Raw genomic sequence first — 24,012 nt, forward strand, 5'->3', positions numbered from 1 at the left:
TTCACTGTATAGCTCACATCGTTTGCTACCATTACATTCAGTCCTATCAGTTCAGATCTTACATCTTCATGGGGTTTTGGCCTCCGGATGTAAACAAAAATGTTTACATTCACTGACTGCAAACTGATTTCTTAAAGGGAAACTGACAGATGGATCAACCCCACTAGTGTTGGTGATCCTGAGTACAACTATGTATTCCTTACTCCAATCTGTTCGCCTGCTCCCGCAATATAGAACACACTTGCAGTATGCCAATGGACTCTTAACTGCACTGGAAGATTTAAAGGGGTACTCCGGTGCTTACACATCTTATCCCCTATCCAAAGGATAGGGGGATAAGATGCCTGAACGCGGCACCCCGTTTGTAATCAGTCCCCGGAGCGTGTTCGCTCCGGGGCTGATTATGTTCGACCGCAGGGCCGGCGGCGTGTTACATCACGCCCCCGTGTGACGTCACGCTCCGCCCTTCAATGCAAGCCTACGGGAGGAGGCGGGATACCTATCTCGCCTCCTCCCGTAGGCTTGCATTGAGGGGCGGAGCGTGACGTGGCCCTGCGGTCGAGTGTAATCAGACCGATTACAAACTGGGTGCCGCGTGCATGATCGCGTGCGTCCCCAGCTGCGGGACTCCCGCGATCAGGCATCTTATCCCCTATCCTTTGGATAGGGGATAAGATGTCTAAGCACCGGAGAACCCCTTTTACACTATCTGACGCCATCCCCTGGGTATCATTCGAGCCATCCTTCTTATTATGGTGATGTGGGAGTGAGAATATTAAGTGGAGCAGCACGAATGGGACCCAGAGGGTGGCATCAGAGGTGCAGATAGTCTTTAAACCCGCGTCCAGTGTATAGGAGTTCATTTGCATATTGAAAGATTGTGCTATACCTTGGAAATTGCTAAAGGAATACCTCATTTTATTGAGGATCACCCACACTAACCACCTGTTTGTTCAGTTAGTGGGGTTGATCCATCAGTCAGTTTCCCTTTTAAGGACATTCTTTCTTATTGGCAGCACACTCTTCTGCTGATAGGAAATCAAAAGTAAAAATCGTTCTCACGTTTCCACAACTAGTCATTGACATGGTATATTATGATAAATGAGTCTTTTGAAATTCTCAATTTGCTGCTATTTAAAGTTTGAAACCCGACTCTGAAATTTTCCTTGTTCTCATGCCAGCTCTTTGCTTGAAAATGCCAGTCTGCAGGTATGTGTCACGATGCCGGCTGGCAGGTAGTGGATCCTCTGTGCCGGAGAGGGATTGGCGTGGACCGTGCTAGTGGATCGGTTCTAAGTCACTACTGGTTTTCACCAGAGCCCGCCGCAAAGCGGGATGGTCTTGCTGCGGCGGTAGTGACCAGGTCGTATCCACTAGCAACGGCTCACCTCTCTGGCTGCTGAAGATAGGCGCGGCACAAGGGAGTAGACAGAAGCAAGGTCGGACGTAGCAGAAGGTCGGGGCAGGCAGCAAGGATCGTAGTCAGGGGCAACGGCAGGAGGTCTGGAACACAGGCTAGGAACACACAAGGAAACGCTTTCACTGGCACGATGGCAACAAGATCCGGCAAGGAAGTGCAAGGGAAGTGAGGTGATATAGGGAAGTGCACAGGTGATCAGACTAATTGGAACCACTGCGCCAATCAGCGGCGCAGTGGCCCTTTAAATCGCAAAGACCCGGCGCGCGCGCGCCCTAAGGAGCGGGGCCGCGCGCGCCGGGACAGGACCGACGGAGAGCGAGTCAGGTACGGGAGCCGGGGTGCGCATCGCGAGCGGGCGCTACCCGCATCGCGAATCGCATCCCGGCTGGAGGCAGTATCGCAGCGCCCCGGGTCAGTGGATCTGACCGGAGCGCTGCAGTGAGGAGAGTGTAGCGAGCGCTCCGGGGAGGAGCGGGGACCCGGAGCGCTCGGCGTAACAGTATGACCTTATGTAAGATTCCAATGTCTATATAAAAACCGCATAGACTGGAATATCATAATGGCTTGATGTTTTTAGAGTCATTCTTATGCTTTTATGAATGTAGAATGTCCAACCTGTGGCTCTTTAGTGGTCAAAAACTACAACTCCCACCCTGTAGCTGTCAGGGCATGCTGAGGGTTGCAGTTTTGTTACAGACATGATACACTGATGGGAGATATAATTGAGAATTGAGCTTGCTTCAGACACAGTGAGTTCTCAGGATTCCGGGCATAATTTTTTTTTTTTTTTTTTATCTCTATAAACCTTTTAAGCACTGAGATATGTCTTTTTGTTATTTTGCAAAAGAGGCTCAAAAGCCCAGCGAGCAGTTTACTAGCATAAAAGGGCCCAGGTAAGTCTGGCCCATGTCCTTTTTATCTAGTGACTGTCAGTCAAATGAGGAAGATGAATACAAAAAGCCAATGGACGGTAATAAAGAGGGCATGGGCTGGACATACCTGGGCTCTGGAGAAGACATGTCCAGCGCAGGATGAACTCAAACAGGAGCTTTAGTAATGGTCACATGGAACACACAGAAACACCAATGCGTTTTGGCTCAAGCTGGACCCTTAATCATGCCATGATTAAGGGTCCAGCTTGACCCGTAACGCGTTGGTGTTTCTGTGTGTTCCATGTGATCGTTGTTAAAGCTCCTGTTTGACTTCATCCTGTGCTGGACATTTCTTCTCCTAGTTCTGTCTATTGGACCGGTGGCACGGCCGGTCAGTCCGGAAGCGGATGCGGGTATCAGGCTGAGGTGAGCCGCTATTCTTGTTGCAGTACTACCTGGGCTCTGGGAAACGTCTGCCCAGTATGCCCAGAATCATGACTAGTCCTGTCTAGTCATTCAAACAAAATCATCATTCTTAAAATTTTCCTATACTGATCACTATAACTTTTTTGTATTTATCTGTATACGGAGCTGCATGAGGGCTCATTTTTGTTTTCCCTGTGACCTGTAGATTTTATCCCTACCATTTTTGTGGAACCTTATTTTTGAGATGTTCTGTTCATTTTTATGATTATATTATGTGACCAAAAAAAAAAATCAGCATTTTTGGCATTCTACATTACATTACACCATTTGGGATCATAAACATTATAATTTAATAGTTCAGACAATGCCACACATGGCGATACCAAATATATTTATTTTATTTATTTATTTGTAAAAATGGGGGGAAAGGATGATTTTTGGTTCTTTTTTTTTCTTTTCTTTTCTTTTTCAGCCAAGTGGATTTTATTTTATTTATTTCTTTATACCTTAAGGCCCATTAGTAGGTGACTATTCTTAACTCACTGCAGTGTCAATAAACTCACTGCAGTGTCAATAAATGGGTTTAAAGGGGTAATCTGCCCCTAGACATCTTATCCCCTATCCGTAGGATCTTCCTGCTGCACCCAGCATTCGTTTAGAGCATCAGGTGCATCGTCCCCTCAATGTAAGTCTATGGTAGTGGGCATGACAGCTGTCCCCCCCACCCATAGACTTGCTTTAGGGGGCACTGCCATGATGTCACGAGCGGGGCATCACCATGATGTCAAAAGCCACCGCCCCACATCGCCAGTCATCTGATAAGATGCCTAGGGGAGGAGTACCTCTTTAATATAAAATGTGAGCTCCTTGATATATTGCTGTATTGATTATAGCAGTGACAGTGGTTATTTTAAGTAACCTACTGGGAGTGGATATCATGCTCCTGTACTAGGAACACCTGGCACATACATTAGGGAACATAGAAATCACCTTTCTACTACCCTTCCCCTTTAATTACTTAATTATAATGTGACAATGAATTCAGACATTGACAGTTGTAATTTAGGGTATTGACATGAATTTCTCAATAAATGAATCCCTTCCCAGTACAGTAAACGTAGTTCTTTGAAAGCCAGTCAGGTTACATTTCTCTTTATGGTATTTATGCAGTTACACGCAGAGCTGCTCTTTAATTTACTGTTTACTTTGTATCATTGCACTCGCACTCCTAGCTGTTTTACCGTAGGACTCTAAGAAGCTAATTCGAAGGAAACAAATAAAAGCTTACACAATATCAAAAAGCCCCATAGGAGGAGATGGAATCTCAGTCATTGTCTTCAATTATAGTAGTCTTCTGCTATGACACACTAAGGCTTTTGTTTGCAATTATTGAATACAATGCCAGGAACAGATCCTACATGGACGACATGTACAAAGTAAAGACTGAGGCTTCAGTCTTCTAGGCTTTGTATTCATACATTGCAATTAAAGGAGTAGTCCAGTGCTGAAAAACATATCTCCTATCCTAAGGATAGGGGATAAGTTTCAGATCGTGGGGGGTCCCCCGCGATCTCCTATACGGGGCCCCGGCTCGCTGGCCAGATAGCGGGTGTCGACCACGGCACAAAGCAGCGGCTGACGTGCCCTCTCAATACTGCGCTCTGGCTCTGCTATAGAGTTGTATTGAGGGGGCGTGTCAGCCGCTGCTTCGTGCAGTGGTCAACACGCCCCCTTCCCCCTGGGGGGCCCTGTACAGGAGATCTCGGGGGCCCAAGCCATCAAACCTCCCGCGATCTGAAACGTATCCCCTATCCTTAGGGGATATGTTTTTCAGCACTGGACTACTCCTTTAGAAGCCTGAACGTGTGAACACAACCTTAGATTTCTAATTAAGTTCAATAAGACTTCTTCCAGCCACTACTCATCTGCTGCTTCCTGCAATATTGTTCCTACTTCTACCACCTATTACTTTGCCTGCTGTTCTGCACCACAGTGCCAGTTGAGAACATTTAAAACTACAGTAGATCCTATCCTTGACCAAATGCATATTCTTATCTTTACTATATCACACACAGATACATTGGTGCAGTTACAATAGAACCTAAGAGAGTAGGGAAATAAAATCCCACTAACGTAATGGCTCCTGCTGTATAGTTTGTTATAGACCAAGATGTCTGTGACAGCAAAATATTAAAGGAGTACTCCGCTGCTCAGTGTTTGGAACAAACTGTTCCAAATGCTGGAGCTGGCGCCGGGAGCTCATGACATCAAGCCCCGCCCCCTCATGGCATCACGCCCCGCCCCCCAATGCATGTCTATGGGAGGGGGCGTGACATCGCGGAGTACCCCCTTTGAGCTAAAACCAGATGAAGCTGGGTTTCCATTGCTTGAACTGGACAAAACTCAGAATTTCCCCTGCAAAATGTTGCAGAGAGTCTGTGATGTCTAACACACTCTCTTACATAGCATGTAGACCTCATGTCAAAGGAAAAAAACACAGTTAATGTTATAACTTAAAGAGATTTTTATAAAACTGATTTTTCTTCTTATTTTGCCATTTATCTATATTACTGATTAATCCTTAAATCTTAGGTTCTGACCACTAATCCTAAAACTAAGAAGAGACTTCCTGTTCTGGACAGATCATTTTCCAGCAGTCTCCTCTTTCCCATCAGACAGGATTAGGGCTTGTCATCGGTGTTAGGACCACAAGGATGTGCGTCATATCATGAACAGCAATGCAGTGAGGTGGAGTTTCATTCTTTGGACCTTTTCGCTGATGGAATGCCACCGCTGTGATTCCATAGTGGGATGTGTAAGGTATAGGATTAACCCTTGATTGTCGTGATGCCAGGGTGCACCCTTCCTCAATGTAATTAGTCCTAGCGCCACCCGTCCCACAAAGGATAGGGTGGAATAAAGAATTGTCCACAGCAGGAGTAAACCAGGAATAACTTTACTGCAGATTTTATGCAAGTGCAGGTAATATACAGTCTTTTGCAAGAGAACCGTGGTACAGGCTCCTCACAGGTTTGCTGGGACTTGGTAATTGAATGAGCTTGGATTTTGCTATCTGCTGTGCCACTGAATTTAAGGGTGGTTTTGGGTCCAGTAGTCACGCAGGAGTTGTAGATTTTGAGCTGGATTAACTCACAATTTTGATGGCTGCTGAAGTAGAGGCTTCAGGCCTAGCTTGTCTTATAGCTGTAATAACAGATCTGCTTTCTTTGATATCCCCGGGGGGGGGGGGGGGGGGGGGCATTTAGTGGCAGCAGCCCCTCATATATGAAAGGGGCAGGATCAAAGCTCATTGGTTTAGCAAACCTGTCAGTCCTGACCTAAAGCATTATGGACATATCACATGACCCAAATGTCCTTGAACCTTAGCATAACACAATTTATTAACAGTCACATGACCTAAGGTCCTGTACATCAATATACTATAATAGAAAAATATATAAATATATACATTAAACACAGTATAAAGAGGCTACTAGGGGTTAGCCCTCCAGGAGATCCCTGATAGCATGGAGGGACTCTGGCTGTGGGGACTTTAGACAGAGGGACAGGACCAAGTCCTGTACCGGGAGACCTTATCCCTTTTAGCACCTTTTCCATTCACCTGTCTTTAGTGGCTGCAGAGCATTAATGAGCACTTGGTTCCTTACCAGGCACAGCTCCATACTTTTGGTACAGAAGCTTTGTCATATTCAAAGTAATGGGACTGAGTTGCATTATCAGTCACAACCACTATTAAAAGAAGAGGACTGTCTGGTAAACAATGAAGAGTACACAGCCTTTTCAGTCAGCTGACAGATGGAGGTGCCAGAAGGCCAATTATCTTTTAGTCCCAGTACAACCCCTGTAACACCAGCAAATGAGCAAAATGATAGCCTATATCAACCCAGTAAGACAATTACCCCTTCTCTAGTTACACAGGCATAGTGCCTCATACTTCTATGTGGCTGTGTTTGGTAATGCAGCCGGGCACCCAGGCTTTGTAAAAATACATGGCCCCAGCTGTCTCCTTGCTCTTCCCTTTTTCCTAGTTATTAGTAAAAAAAAAAGTTGAAGAAAAAACACTTTTTTACTGAATTGCAAATGTGGTACTAAAGCTGACGGCAAAGACACCAAATTGGAATTTCCACATTATTCAACACAATTCTTAGATGGATGACCCAGAAATATAGTGCTTCCTGGATCATTGTATCATGACTCAAAGGGAGTGTTGTCGTTTCTATTTGCAGTCACCAATAGTAAGTAATGTAATGTTTCAAAATAGAATTCCTGATATGCAAATGTTGGTACAAATATGGTGAAATGGCAATAAACCTAAACAGGAGTTGGTTTTGGCTTAAAGCCTACAATGATTGTTCTTCCTTACTGCTAGTAAAAAGACAAAGACCCAAATTTATCAAACTGTATGAGAGAAAAAATGGAGTGATTTTCCCACAGCAACCAATCACAGCTCAGCTAACGAGCTCTGGTAAAGTGAAAGCTGAGCTGTGATTGGTTGTAATGGGAAAATCCCTCAAATTTTTTCTCTCCCACCGTTTGATAAATCTGGGCCAAAGTTGTTTGATTTAGTTTGGTTTCCCCTCTATTATAAATGGATGTGAGGTTTTAGCAATAATGCTGATCCTATGTAACTTTTTATTCTTCACTCAAGTCTAAGAACGCAGATACCAGATAAATCCTTCTCCTGCACATGCGTTCCTGACCACTTTTACAATAAAGCTCATGAGTATATATTAGGATGCCATAATCTAGCGCCCAGTTCAGTTTCTGCTCTCTGGTGCTTATTGGTAGAGCCAAGATTGTGTAGTTGGCCAGCAATATGTTGGGTTGCGCTCAGGATGACATTCTGTGACCGATACCAGATAATACCACTATGAAATACTTTGTCTGCAGACCATCAAAATGATTTACATCTCGCTAGACAATCTCCCTTCTACGCAAATCTACAATACAGCACAAGGTCTCAGACGGCAATATGCTTAAAACTAGAACTGGAAATGTATATGTGTGTATATATAATATGTGTGTGTGTATATATATATGTGTATATATATGTATATTTGTGTATATATATAATTGTGTGTTCATGTGTGTGTGTGTGTGTGTGTGTGTATATATATATATATGTGTATATATATAATTATGTGTGTGTGTGTATATATATATATATATATATATATATATATATATATGTGTAATATATATATGTATATAATTATGTGTGTGTATATATATATATATAATTACGTGTAATATATATATGTGTGTGTGTGTATATATATATATGTGTGTGTGTGTGTGTATATATATATATAATCTATATTATACTTTTTTTTTTCATCTATTATAAGTGCATAATTCTAGATTTGCTAGCCTTTTTCTTTTTGTATTATTTTGTATTTTGTGGAATGTTTCGCACCCTAGTGTATATGTGTTAGCTGTGCCACGCTTTCTCAAAATGGACTATATGTATCTTTCTCCTGTACAAAAACCAAATGTTCTCCAGTGGAGTGTTTTGCTGTGATTTTATTCCCACTTCTGGTGAAGGGCACATTTCTAAAACATAAAGAGCATTGAAAGGACCATAAAGACTATAGACTGCCTGACTTAAATTGGAAAAACCAAAAACTACTAAGACCCTTCATGGGTTATAGAAGCCAGAGATTAAAGGAGTATTCCAGGCAAAACCTTTTTTTATATATATATCAACTGGATGCGGAAAGTTAAACAGATTTGTAAATGACTTCTATTAAAAAATCTTAATCCTTCCAATAGTTATTAGCTTCTGAAGTTTTCTGTCTAACTGCTCAATGATGATGTCACGTCCCGGGAGCTGTGCATGATGGGAAAATATCCCCATAGGAAGTGCACAGCTCCCGGGACGTGATTCATCAGAGAGCAGTTAGACAGAAATAACAACTCAACTTCAGAAGCTAATAACTATTGGAAGGAATAGGATTTTTTAATAGAAGTAATTTATAAATCTGTTTAACTTTCCGGAGCCAGTTGATATTTAAAAAAAAAAAGTTTTGGCCTGGAATACCCCTTTAAGATACTTCTAACTAGAATATTGTCTACATTCCTACCCAGGTCTGGTTTACAACAGCTTGGCCAATAGGATCCACCCAGAAATGTATAATACCTGAGCAACCTACTGGTCCTAATATTTGCATCCAATCTTAGTTACTATTACAATATCATAGAAGACCATTTTGTATACTGCTTTTATGCCTTCTGTAACACTTGTACAATATATGCAGAACCACTGCTATGTAGATACTAAACTCTAAAAGGCTATAGCACGAATGGGATAGAATAGACCACTAGACTGGTTTGTCTGTTTTGTCGCGATGTTTACTATTTTATCATAAACCTCTGTACTTTCACCCTTGTACAGTACAGCAGAACACTAATACTTCAGATAAGATTAATCTTCTATTTTACAATCTATTGTACAAGAGAACTGGAATGCAATATATGGTTAGCTGTGTTACCCACAAATAAGGGAGACGTACTTTATTAGAACAAAAAAGACTATAAATGAAGAACTCTGAAGGAGTGCAAGTCATCTGCTATGTTACCACTGCTTAGCCTTCTTAAAGGGGTTATCCACTATAAGGTGATTTTCATACAGACAGTAATGGACCTGCTTAGGAAGGATCTGTGCTTGTCTTGGGGCTAAATGGCTATGTTGTGAGAGAACACTGTGGCGTCACTTTCCTCTCTCACACACATCAGCCATCCCACCCATTGAAACACAGATGAGCTGCATTCCATTCAAAAGACCAGTGTTTTCTAACCAGGGTGCCTACATGATCTCTCTCACACCTTGCGGTCGCTCCACCAATTGAAGCAGGACAGGCTCCCTGTCATCACCTGACCTAGTGCACTGCAACCTGGGAAAACCTGAGACAACAGGAATTTTGTATGCTGTTAAAAATAAATATTGGGGCCAAAATCACAGAAAAATTGCAAGACCACCATCACACACACACATACACACACACACACACACACACCACTAAAAACTTTACAGCCACTGTAGTATAGCCAAATAAAAACAAAATTCTGAAATACCCCTTTATGTAATTTCTGGATATAAAACATTACACTAATAATACGTCAAATCAATAATCTGAACATGATTGCTAATTATAGCCCAAATAATATATATTATAGGAAAATAGTGCCACTCCTGTCTTCAGGTTGGGAGTGCTATTGCAGCTCAGTTATATTGAAGTGGAAGAAGCCAAGTTGTAATACCAAACACATAACCTAAGGGTAGATGTGGTGCTGTTTAAAAAGAAATTTGCTCTGTTTTTCTATTCCTTAAGAACCCCCTTTAAGAGCTGCAGGCACAGCAGGCTGAGAACAGATATAAAGTGAAATCGTGAATAATGCCCATAAGATTGGCTTACTTGTGTTTGCTTTAGCATGCAGGAAAATACATTTTAAAATATTTTTATTTTGTGTTGTCACATTCCAAGAGCAGTACAATTTTTATTTTAAAGGGGTACTACATTATTCTAGTGTTTTTAAGACCACTGCAGGGTAACCATAACCAGATCTATGATTAAGGTCTGAGAGACCGAAATGCATCAGATCCGCAGCGTTTTTGCACCCGTGTGATGGTGGACTACTGTTTTTATGGATATCTAAATAAATGACAAGTTTTATCAAGACCTTCGAGCTGGATAACTTTTTTTCCTTTTTGAGATTTGTAAATTACTACTATTAATTTTAATCCTTCCAGTACTTATCAGATGCTGTATACTACAGAGGAAGTTGAGTTGTTGTTTTCTGTCTGACCACAGTGCTCTCTGCTGACACCTCTGTCCATGTCAGGAACTGTTCAGAGCAGTAGCAAATCCCCATAGCAAACCACTCCTGCTCCTGACAGTTCCTGAAATGTACAGAGGTGTCAGCAGAGAGCACTGTGGTCAGAAAAGAACGACTCGCCTTCCTGTAGAAAATACAGCAGCTGATAATTACTGGAAGGATAAATAATTTTAAATAGATGTAATTTACAAATCTGTTTGACTTTCTGGCACCAGTTGGTGGAAATGTTTTTTTTCTAACCAGAGTACCCCTTTAACATATTACTGTGGGCTTTTTTTTTTAATAGTGAGATGAGAGGTCATAAGTATTGGTACCAACTGTCCCATTTTGTGTGACAGATGCCAAAACACCAGATATGTGCCAATTATTCCCCATATTAAACTTGTGCCAACAGACTGCACAGGGAGTATAATGCAGAGTGGGAGCAAGAAAGGCAAATATCTGTGCTTTGGGTCTTTTTTTTTTTTATTTTTATTATTTTGTCACCCTTCTGTTTTGGGTACTGTATATTTTTTTTGTATATTGTATTATGGAAGATAAGCTGGCAAAAAAAAAGAACCCTATGGAATAATCAGAAATGTGGTAGAAACCTTGAGGTCTGTTTTAAATATGTAACGTTAAAATAATGTAACAATGAATATAGACAGTAACCAGTAAATGAGGTGTATAAGAAGAAGTCCATAGTAAATGTAGCTGATGAGATGACCAGATCTGTTAGGCAATATTTATTGTGTCGGCCGGAGACAGGTCTGTGTAATAGTACAATGTAATTCCTCCTGTGATGAACAAGCTGGCTTTGTGTCATGCTTCTGTAAGGTGATTGATCTGTCAGATGGGTGACTGGCACAGACTATCTCTGGACCTTCTGCGCTTGTGGAATTTGACCATTTGTACAGATCCGTGCTAACACCTGGGATGTACAGATAACTACGTCCATGCTCTTGTCCTCTTTGAAATTGATTTGTAAAAAACGTTCTTCCTTTTTATTCCTAGTAGGGGGTGGACTATTTAAAAAGGGTTGTTACTATGTGGTTTTTCCATATTTGGCTATTCCGCTTAGACGTGTTTTATGCAAAGCATCTATGTACAATGTGAAATAAGTTTTTTGCCTTTTTACTATAAAAGTGTCAGGTCGTCTTATTGTTCCTTTGTTCTGGGGAGTCCGATCTGCAGGCATCATGTTATAGAGCAAGAGGAGCTGAGCAGATTGATGTATTGTTTTAGTGGGTTAAGTTATCCTGGAAATACTCATGTGTATTACTACTCGGTGATTAACACCTATCTAATGCATTCTTATACACAGCCAGCTGTCAATCACTGATTAGCTCCACCCACATGACTACTTAGCCCAGAATAAACAGATATTTACATGAATAAATGACTAACTGTCCTGGAACTTTTCTGACAATACTATATTCCAATTTTCTTACCTGCTCTATAACAAGATGGCTGCAGACTGCGTTGCATTTTCAATGAGACAGGTTCCCTTTAAAGGGGTACTCCGGTGAAAACCTTTTTTCTTTTAAATCAACTGGTGGCAGAAAGTTAAACATATTTGTAAATGACTTCTATTATTAAAAATTTTTAATCCTTCCAGTACTTATTAGCTGCTGAATGCTACAGAGGAAATTCCTTTCTTTTTGGAACACTGATGACATCACGAGCACAGTGCTCTCTGCTGACATCTCTGTCAATTTTAGCAACCATGCATAGCAGATGTATGCTAAGGGCAGTATGGTGGCTCAGTGGTTAGCACTGCTGTCTTGCAGTGCTGGGGACTTGGGTTCAAATCCCACTAAGGACAACAATAAATAAAGCGTTGTTATTATTATTATTATAATAACGTCAGCAGAGAGAACTGTGCTCGTGATGTCATCAGAGAGCATTCCAAAAAGAAAATAATTTCCTCTGTAGTATTCAGCAGCTAATAAGTACAGGAAGGATTAAGCTTTTTTAATAGAAGTAATTTACAAATATGTTTAATTTTCTGCCACCAGTTGATTTAAAAGAAAAAAGGTTTTCACCGGAGTACCCCTTTAAGCAGACCAGCTGCCCAGTTAATGCCATTTTGTACTGCAAGTAAGGATTCCCTAAACGAAACTCCTCTGATTTGATTTTAATCTTGTATTTGCCCACATACATGAGATGTAAGCCATACCAGCCTAGTGTGAGATGTTAATGCACAGTCTCAGGTCTATGATGGGAATGAGAGATCAGTGATGCCATTGTTTTACTCACTTGCAGAAAGCTTGAGATTTTACTTGGCAGCTTAAAGGGGTACTACACCGCTAGACATCTTATCCCGGGGGTCTTACCACCGCCATCTCTGCTGCGGCACCCCAGACATCCGGTTCCCGGAACAAGACTGACGATGTGGGGGTGGAGTCTCATGACATCACGGCCACACCCCCTCAATTTAAGTCTATGGGAGGGGGCGTGACATCTGCCACTCCCCTCCCATAGACTTGCATTGAGGGGGGTATGGCTGTAACATCACGAGTGGGCATGACCATGACATCATCGGCCTCCGGCGCTGAACCGAACGCTCTAAACGAACGCCGGGTGCAGCCGGACCCCCACGATAAGACATCTTATCCCCTATAGATGTCTAGGGGTGGAGTACCCCTTTTAAAATACACCCAATTGTTTGCAATTCTTGACTACATACCCCGGAATGAGCAGATATTCACATGAATAAATAAATCATCCTATAAAAATATGCCGATCGGCTCTATAACATGATGCCTGCAGAATAGATTGCTTTTTTAATGTGACAGGTTCCATTTAATGCCAAAATAAACAGCACAGTGGAATGACTAAGCAAAATCCCAGACAATACTACACTAGGTGCAGAATCTCTGCTAGCAGGCAATGAAATCATGTTCTAAACCTATTCCCAGAGTAATGTACTATATGAGGTAAAGTAAACACAAACCTATAAATCCGCAGCACAATTTAGTAATAGTGTTGCTCGCGAATATTCGCAATTCGAATATTATTCGCGAATATTGTATATTCGCGAATTCGCGAATTTCGCGAATATAGCGCTATATATTCGTAATTACGAATATTCGTATTTTTTTTTTTTCTTCACAGTACACATCACAGTGATCACCCCTCTCTGCTTCCAGCTTGTGTGGTGTAAAGAAGGCTGTAATACTACTGTGCGAGACTGGCGCGCGTAAATTCGCATATGCGAAAAGTAGCATATGCACATTTTCGCATATGCGAATTTTCGTGTATGCTAATTTTGTATATGCTAATTTTCACATATGTCAATTTTCGCATACGCGAAAATAAAACGATATAACGAATATGCGAATATTCGTCCATATATTCGCGAATATGGCCTATGCCGCTCAACACTACTTAGTAATGGCGACTTGGTCCCCTAACTTTTCCCCCAATGGTGGATATGCAATTTCCAAAGCATTTGATATGGGTAATGGCTGCATGGTATAGATCAGTGGTCTTCAACCTGCGGACCATCAGATGTTGCAAAACTACAACTCCCAGCATGCCCGGACAGCCAACGGCTGTCCGGGCATGCTGGGAGTTGTAGTTTTGCAACATCTGGAGGTCTGTAGGTTGAAGACCACTGGTATAGATAGTATTATTTTTTGATAATTGTGTTCTGTGACACTGGGGGACTTACAGATCTAATGCTATGAGTGTGTATTCAATGATGATCATGGCTATACTAAATAACACACAAATGAATGTTGCCATGAGCGATTAACCCAACGGGATACTTCAATACATTATTCTTATTTAGCCTACATGTTTGTTTTTATTTTTTTGTCAACAACTTAAAGTGCTCACTTGATTGTTACCCAGCTACCTGCTTCTTCTACCGTTTTCTCTCTGTTTGGTCTCTCTGCTACTCCGGTGAAAACTTTTATTTTTTTATTTTTTTATTTTTTTAAATCAACTGGTGCCAGAAAGTTAAACAAATTTGTAAATTACTTTTATTTAAAAAAAATCATAATCCTTCCTGTCCTTATTAGCTGCTGAATACTACAGAGGAAATTCTGTTCTTTTTGAAACACAGAGCTCTCTGCTGATATCACGAGCACAGTGCTCTCTGCTGACATCTCTGTCCATTTTAGGAACTGTCCAGAACAGCATATGTTTGCTATGGGGATTTCCTTTTACTCTGGACAGTTCCTAAAATGGACAGAGATGTCAGCAGAGAGCACTGTGCACGTGATGTCAGCAGAGAGCTCTGTGTTTCGAATGGAAAATAATTTCCACTGTAGTATTCAGCTGCTAATAAGTACAGGAAGGATTAAGATTTTTTAATAGAAGTAATTTACAAATCTGTTTAACTTTCTGGCACCAGTTGGTTTAAAAAAAAAAAAAATAAAAGGTTTTCACTGGAGTACCCCTTTAAATGAATGACCTCTGCTATACCTGGAATCTGATATATATTTACACTCCTACCCAACAATCTAGACTAATGAACTTGGGGATTGTACTATAAATGCAGCTAATCTACAGCAGTTAATGTGGTTCTATCTATTCTAGATTTAACTTCTTGGGAAAACAATCATGGGTACAGAGGTCAGTATTAGGCTAAGTTCACACTACCAAATTTCAGGACGGAAAAATTCTGGCTGGAGATTCTAAATGAGGCTAGGACCATGTGTGTGTTGCCGCTCCATAGACGACATGTACTGTAGGTGGACTCCATCAAAAAAGAATTAGCAAGATCATTCTTTTAACGGCGAAAATCCATATTGTGCACTGTGCAGCAGAATCCTGTTGCCAGCAATGGGATTCTCCTGCATCCGAATTTCTAAACGGAATTCCACTCGGAAGTTTCATAATGTAAACCGAGCCTTACAGTAGGGCTTCCCTGCATTAGGCTGGGTCCACACTACGTTTTGTCCCATACGGGAGCGCATACGGCAGGGGGGAGCTAAAAGCTCGCGCTCCCGTATGTTACCGTATGCGCTCCCGTATGTCATTCACTTCAATGAGCCGACCGGAGTGAAACGTTCGGTCCGGTCGGCTCATTTTTGCGCCGTATGCGCTTTTACAACCGGACCTAAAACCGTGGTTGACCACAGTTTTAGGTCCGGTTGTAAAAGTGCATACGGCGCAAAAATGAGCCGACCGAACGTTTCACTCCGGTTGGCTCATTGAAATGAATGACATACGGGAGCGCATACGGTGACATACGGGAGCGCGAGCTTTTAGCTCCCCCCTGCCGTATGCGCTCCCGTATGGGACAAAACGTAGTGTGGACCCAGCCTTAGATGGTATAAAGACTAGAGATGAGCGAACTTACAGTAAATTTGATTCGTCACGAACTTCTCGGCTCAGCGTTTGCTGACTTGAGCCTGCATAAATGAGTTCAGCTTTCTGGTGCTCCGGTGGGCTGGAGACTCTCTTCTAGGACTGTATCCACTTTTTCCAGCCCACCGGAGCACCTGAAAGCTGAACTCATTTATGCAGGCTAAAGTCATCAACCGCCGAGCCGAGAAGTTTGTGACGAATCGAATTTACTGTAAGTTCGCTTATTTCTAATAAAGACCGAAAGAACGACCAAGCTAATCCCAGTAGTCTGACACATCTTCCTATAGAAATTATGATTTGTGTGTATTGGCTTTAAAGCAAAGATGTTATTAAGGGCTGCATGTGGCCTGGGTCCGAGGGGAAAGCAGCCATATAGGGTGCAGATGTCTGCCCTAGGATAAGAAGGTAGGAGTGCTGGGCACATCCACAGAGAACAGAGGGAGGGTTCTCTTACAGAAGGATGAGGGCGCTGTGGCATCTGAAAAATCTGACAAAACAAAACAAATCGTGGTATCCTTCTAAGCCTATGAATATATTGCCCGTATCCTTTGTTCAAACCCAAGCAGACCTTAAAGGGTAATTGCCATATTCTTCCCTCTTTGAACTATACTGTACTCCTGTACACAGCACGGACATTGTGCTGCAATGATACACCTGTCTTAGGGTGCGTTCGCACGCTCTTTGTTTTTGCGGGTTTTCCGCTGCGTATTTGAAAGGGTGCGGGCTCTTCTCAGCTATCCGCAACAGATTTTCCACGGAGGAATTTACGCTGCGGAAGATCCGCCACAAGCCCTATTGAAGTCAGTAGGGACTGCGGCTGATTTTCCGCAGTGTAAATTCCGCCGCAGAAAATCTGCTATGGACAGCCAAGAAGAGCCCACACCCTTTCAAATACGCATCGGAAAACCTGCAAAAACAAAGCGTGTGAACGCACCCTTATAAAACCAAACCAGAAAGATGGATAGAAAGATCTATAAATATATATATCTTTCTATCTCTATGACACAGAAGGTTTGTTAAAACTACTTGGTGCTAAGAGCTGCAGACACAGTTGGATTGCTGTTAGGGTATAAACGCAAACACTGCCTTTTCTAGAGCTCATAGTGGTTGCCATCTTGGCATCCATCATCAGCTCCAGAAGGTAGAGTTTGCCTTTATACCCTAACAGCAATCCAACTGTGTTTGCAGATATCTTGCTAGCAAATAAAGATGACAGATTCTCTTTAAATCATGTGTTACCATTTTCAGTGAACTGTAAAGAATCTGGCATTACAGGCCAAGGAGTAAGCTTACTTAAACAACGTTCTAAGGAGAGTATGTTCCATGACGTTCATACTAGTAACCAGAATAATACAATTTGCCCACAACCTTTGCTTGCAATCACATATACATAGGTGTTTTTATCAGATAATGTTCAGAATAAAAATTTTTAAAAAACTGGGCTGGTTTGGGATTCCTTCTTTCTTTTTAGGGTATGGTCTCAGGGGAGACCCACTGTGGATGTGCTATGTGTGACCCTACCACACTTAAAAGATGATAGTGTGGTGTCCCGGTACCAAAAAATCATGAGTTTTACTCTAATTCCTGCTAATGCTAGCGTGACTACTGGACCGCAACTAATTCCCCTAAATCCAGTGGAAGAGCGCAATAGACTAAAGACTTTTAAAGCTAAAGTCCCAACCATTGTCAATCTCCAAAAGGAAGCTGGTGTATTGATCAGAGACTGTTATGTTAATGAAGTGTACAGAAAATCTTCAGTAAAGTTAACACTGTTTACAGAAGCTTTCTGGTTGTGGACAATCCATTATTACTCACTACCTCAAACCTATCATCATCTACCTCCCTATCGTTCCTGGGAAGGGCGGCGGTAGGAAAAGTTTGAGGAGCCCTCCCCCTGGCGTCATGAATAGCAAGGGTTAACAAGCACCCTTTAATACCCGCACAGCTACACTCCCCATACCCTACATCCCCCTCGCTACCACAATAGAATAAAGTATTTACTCTTACAATTACTTTCTGACTTTAAAAAGCTAGGTATTCGGTGCAACCATTCACCTCTGACCTAAAGAGCGCCAGTCAGTTCACTATAAGGAGTCCTACATGACAAGCTAAACAGGTAGCAAACACTGTTTTTCATGTAGCTATGGAAATTGTTTGTCTGTATTGCCACAGTGACTACATTGAAAAGTGTTAAAACTGTCTTGTGTATATAAAGACCTTCTTCCGTGTACAATGTTCAGCTCCTTTTTGAACTGCTATGTTTTTCTCTTCCAGAAAAAGTTAAAAGATGAAGCTAAAAAAGCAATTGGTCAACTGCAGTTGCGCACCATCAAGCAAGGAGATAAGGTAATGTAGGGTAGCAGGATTCTGTTATTCTAATACTAAGAGTTATGTTTTAAAATGTTATATACTGTATAATACTTGATCAATGATAACAAGGGTTTTACCGTATTTTTCGTCCTATAGGACGCACCCAATTTTTAGGGGCAAAATCTTAAAAAATCAAGATTTTGAACCCAATAGTGGTCTTCAACCTGCGGACCTCCAGATGTTGCAAAACTACAACTCCCAGCATGCCCGGACAGCCGTTGGCTGTCCGGGCATGCTGGGAGTTGTAGTTTTGCAACATCTGGAGGTCCGCGGATTGAAGACCACTGCATAGGAGGTAATACTCTCGTGTCCCCGCCGCTCCGGACCCGTCACCGCTGCCCTGGATGTCGCTCCATCGCTGTCGCCGTCGCTTTGGAACGTCTCTGCTGCCGGCCGGGTATCCTCGCTCTCCGTCGCCGCCATCACGTCATTACGCACGCCGACGCACGTACGCGACGATGTGATGACAAGGAAGGAGAGCGCCGGCCATACAGGGGATCCCTGAACGGAGAAGACACCGAGGAGGCAGGTAAGGTCCCTCCCGGTGTCCTTTAAGCACTAACCCGGCTATTCAGTCGGCTGTTCGGGACCGCCGTGGTGAAATCGCGGCGGTCCCGAACAGCCCGACTGAGCAGCCGGGTTAGTGTCACTTTCCCTTCAGACGCAGCGGTCAGCTTTGATCGCCGTGTCTGAAGGGTTAATACAGGGCATCACCGCGATCGGTGATGTCCTGTATTAGCCGCAGGTCCCGGCTGTTGATGGCCGCAGGGACCGCCACGATAGGGGTGTATTCGCCGTATAAGACGCACCGACCTTTTTCCCCCCAGTTTTGGGGAAGAAAAAGTGCGTCTTATGCGGCAAAAAATACGGTAATTCTCTGTACTGGACCACTGCCATCTGTTACTAAAGCTTTGTCATTGACTCCTGTTGGAAGTTCTTTTCTCAAAATGAAATCTCTGGGTCCTCTCCGTGTGGGAGGGAGTTCTGCTATATACATTGAGGTCTATGTAAACATATAAAGGCTTTAGACAATGAGAGGCAAGAGAGACAAACTAAGAGTAGACATCACATTTCTGAAAGGAAAAATAAATAAAAAATACATTTTTAGTAGTTATAATGGGGGAGATTTATCAAAACCTGCCCAGAGGAGAAGTTGCTGAGTTGCCCATAGCAACCAATCAGATCACTTCTTTCATTTTTTACAGGCCTCTTTAACCCCTTAAGGACAGGGGTTTATCGGTTTTTGCACTTTCATTTTCTCCTCCTTACCTTTAAAAAATCATAACTCTTTCAATTTTGCACCTAAAAATACATATGATGGCTTATTTTTTGCGCCACTAATTCTGCTTTGCAAATAAATCAGTCATTTTACAAAAAAATCTATGACGAAACAGAAAAGAAAATCATTGTGCGACAAAATTGAAGAAGAAACTATTTTGGGGGCTTCCGTTTCTACGCAGTACATTTTTTTTTTAAAAATTGGCAACTAATCTTTGTTCTGTAGGTCCATACAATAAAAATGATCCCCTACTTATATATGTTGGATTTTGTCGTACTTCTGGAAAAAATCATGACTACATGCAGGCAAATGTATACACTTAAAATTGTAATCTTCTGACCCCTATAACTTTTTTAATGTATGGGGCAGTATAGGGATAATTTTTTGCGCCATGATCTGAAGTTTTTATTGGTACCATTTTTGTATTGATCGGACTATTTGATCCCTTTTTATTAATTTTTTCATGATAGAAAAAGTGACCAAAAATACATTATTTTGGACTTTGGAATATTTTTGTGCATACGCCATTGACTGTGGGCTTTAATTAACAATATATATTTTTATAATTCAGACATTTCCGCACGTGGCGATACCACATGTTTATAGGGGGCTAGAACACTGCACACACTGATCTTTTACATTGATCAATGGTTTCTCATAGGAAACCGGTGATCAAGGATTCTGTCGCTTGACAGCTCATGCCTGGATCTCAGGCACTGAGCAGTCATTCGGCGATCGGACACCAGGAGGCAGGTAAGGGGACCCTCCTCGTGTTCTACAGCTGTTTAGGATGCTGCGATTTCATCACGGCAGTGCCGAACAGCCCCTGAGCTAGCCGGGGTGGTTTAATTTCACTTTAGACGCGGCGATCAACTTTGAGGGTTAATAGCGTGCAGCACCGCAATCAGTGCCACGCACTATTAGCCATGGGTCTTGGCCATTGTTAGAGTGTTAGAAGCCAGACCCGACCCGCTATGACGCGGGGTCATGCCGTGGCCCCGCGTTATAGAAAGGGAAAGGACCCAGGTACGCCCTAGGTCCTTAACAGGTTAAAAATGAAAGAAGCGATCTGATTGGTTGCCATGGGCAACTCAACAACTTTTCCTCTGGACAGGTTTTGTTAAATCTCATCCATAGTGCTTAGGCTAGCTAAACCCGTAATACCCCTTTTTTTTACATCTCTAAGCATATTCTGTAATGGAATCATCATGGAATTCAGGGGTTTTGTTCTGTTTTTTGTAATAAAATTTTTTTTTTACTGGTTTCCATTGAACTCCTTTATCAACAAGATGCCCATGTATTTTTGAGATCATTAGATCTGTCCCTTTTTTTCCCCATCTGAGCTGATATCATTGGAGACCTTTAGCCAGCCACCGTAACAAAGGAGCCCATGGCACCCTACCAAGTGTCTAAACCAGGGTTTTCCAACCAGTATCCCTCCAGCTGATGCAAAACTACAACTCCCAGCATGCCCAGGCAGCCTTAGGCTGTACAGGCATGCTGGGAGTTGTAATGTTTCAACAGCTGGAGGGACACAAGTCTAAACCCTTATTTTTGTCCTATAGTCTATATAGCACCAACATGTTTCTCAGTGCTGTAGAATTGTCAATTATCATATATATATATATATATATCAATGTTGCTAATGGAGAGCACAATATAATTTCCCTATTGCGGAAACATTGGGGCAATTTCATTCTTAAAAAAATAAAGTCCCTGGGTGCTACAAAAAAATAATGATAAAGCATACTTACCGCTGCTGTTCTGACGATATGCTGACCCTACAGAAACTGCCCAGTAAGCCAAATAATAGCCACAGAGTTGACCATCTCAGACAGTCTTTGGAAGATACGACAGTTCCTGCAGGGTCAGCTTGTCATCAGAAGATGACTAGAGCAATGACAAATATTGATTATTATTATTGCAATAATATTATAATTATGTTATAATATTATTGTTATATTGTGATAATAATATAAAAAATTCAGCTCTGGACAACACCTTTATGTGTTCAGGGTTTGTCTAGAAATTTCCATATGTCAGAAACAATAAAATAAGCTGATTGTGATTGGAACTTTTAAACAAGGAGCCAGCCTGTAGATTTTACTTAGACATTGTTACGTCTGCTGGGATCAATTTCTAATATGTCACAATGCTCCTATTTTTGAGCACCTGTTTTACTTGCAAAGGAACCTGAATACCCTGCATATCCTGCCCTATGAGAAGTACACTGATGTAACCTGATCATACATACAGTTTAGTGAATCAAACAGATTTAGCTATTTAGTGTAACACAACACCGTACATGATATGACCTTTACCTACGATCATAACTGTTTAGTAAGGTTTACACCCTGAGCACATGTACCGTATCTTGCATATACCCTCCAGAACAGTTTCTATGGTCTCATTTGCCTTTTGTAGTCCTTGTAGTATAATGTTGCTGTTTAAAAGTATGATATCCTACCAAGTAGACAAATGACTCCTAGAACAAACAAGGTTGTATTTCTGCACATTTTAGACCTTTCAACATGTGTCCTTAGCTTAAGGTAGTGTTCCCACTGCATCTGTGGCCCATGTTGCGCACCAAAATGCATGTGGCAAAACACATGGAGTGTGTATCCCTTTGTTTTCAATGAAAATACACATCATAGTTCACACTGTCATCTGCTGTGTACGTTTTTTATTTGTTTTAAAATTCCATTGATGTCAGGACTTAAAGGGGTATTCCAGGCAAAACCTTTTTTTTTATATATATCAACTGGCTCCGGAAAGTTAAACAGATATGTAAATTACTTCTATTAAAAAATCTTAATCCTTCCAATAGTTATTAGTTTCTGAAGTTTTCTGTCTAACTGCTCAATGATTGTCACGTCCCGGGAGCTGTGCATGATGGGAGAATATCCCCATAGGAACTGCACAGCTCCTGGGACGTGAGTCATCAGAGAGCAGTTAGACAGAAAATGACAACTCAACTTCAGAAGCTAATAACTATTGGAAGGATTAAGATTTTTTAATAGAAGTAATTTACAAATCTGTTTAACTTTCCGAAGCCAGTTGATTATATAAAAAACAGTTTTGGCCTGGAATACCCCTTTAAATCCCTTCAATAAAAAAAAATTCTGTAAGTCCTGAAGGAAGTTGTATAGTTCTCTCCATTCACATGGTGCCCCCTGCTGCCACATCTGTTTTTGCCAGGAACAATTCAGTGTAGGAAATATTGCTCTTGTGGTTTGAATTGGACAGTCCTTGACGTGGACAGAGGGGGCATCAGCAAGCAGTGTGTCTGATTCAAAGACCTACACAACTTCCTTTGAAGCATACAGCAGCTAAGTACTGAAAGACTTAAATGGGCACTGTCATAAATTTTTTTGCATATGATACAGCAGGTAAAATAAATAAGATTTGTCATTTACTCCCTGTAAAAAAAAATAAAAAATAAAAAAAAAAGTCTTATGTCAATTTCATTGCCTTATAGATTTGGCCACTAGGGGTCTCCCTTCTGGTCCAGAAAGCACAGACTTTGGTCTCCTGGCAGTAGACCAAACTCAGGAAGTGCTGTCTGGCCATAGGCAGTGAATAGCATTCGCGCTCTGCTTGTGTATGAAAAAGACACAAGTAAAAGCAGAAAATTAAACTTTTTCAAGCACCAGACCTAGTCACTTTGTCAATTCAACAGGATTGTAAACCAGATTAATAAAATATAATTTATTGAAAGCAAATATCAACGTGTTTCTGGCCAGGAGTGGGCCCTTCGTCAGCACCTAGTCCTGACGAAGGGCCCACTCCGGGCCAGAAACGAATTATTTGCTTTCAATAAATTATATTTTATTAACCTGGTTTACAATCCTTTTGAACTGACGAGGTGACTAGGTCTGGCAATTGAAAAAGTTAAATTTTTAGCTTTTACATGTGTCTACCAATACCGAACCAGAAGGCATCCTGGATTGGGAGGAACCAAGCTGCAGGACCCCATTGTATACTATACGCGCATACAGATATTGTGCTCTCAGCACAATGTCACAGGGTAAGTGTCCTTATCCTGTAATGCCCTATCTGTGCCTTTCATACTTCACCAGGAGTGCTTGTGTGTCTTTTTTTTTTTTCTCCCCTTCCCTTGTGTATGAAACTGGGACAGTGAGTGCTATTCACTGCCTATGGCCAGACCACACTTTCTAAGTTTTGTCTCCTGCCAGTCCAGCAGGAGACCAAAGTCTGTGCTTTTGAGCAGACAGAATGCGGTCTGGACCAGAAGGGAGACCCCTAGTGACCAGATTTATAAAGCCATGAAAGTGACAAAAAAAATATTATTATTATTATTATTAATTTTACAGGGAGTAAATTAAAAATCTTATTTTACCTGCTGTATCATATGCAAAAAAATAATTTTAATGACAGTGCCCAATTATGTTTTTTTGTGTTTTTTGATGGTGGTGGGAAGGGATTGGTGTGTCTGCTCATGCAGCCTGTCAGTCATTTTTTTTTTC

The 24,012-nt window shown here is 41.6% G+C and overlaps 1 protein-coding gene across 1 annotated transcript in view; it reads left to right on the forward strand.

The window, feature by feature from the left end:
- The window catches only part of RNF128 (ring finger protein 128), a 68,767-nt gene that overhangs the window by 22,862 nt on the left and 21,893 nt on the right, over positions 1 to 24,012 (forward strand). Inside the window, exon 3 of the mRNA XM_056540123.1 lies at positions 18,151 to 18,222. Within this exon, the coding sequence (XP_056396098.1) occupies positions 18,151 to 18,222 (72 nt within the window). The remainder of the gene's footprint in view (positions 1 to 18,150; positions 18,223 to 24,012) is intronic.

The sequence above is a fragment of the Hyla sarda genome, chromosome 9 (assembly GCF_029499605.1).
Source record: "Hyla sarda isolate aHylSar1 chromosome 9, aHylSar1.hap1, whole genome shotgun sequence".
Lineage (NCBI taxonomy): Eukaryota > Metazoa > Chordata > Amphibia > Anura > Hylidae > Hyla > Hyla sarda.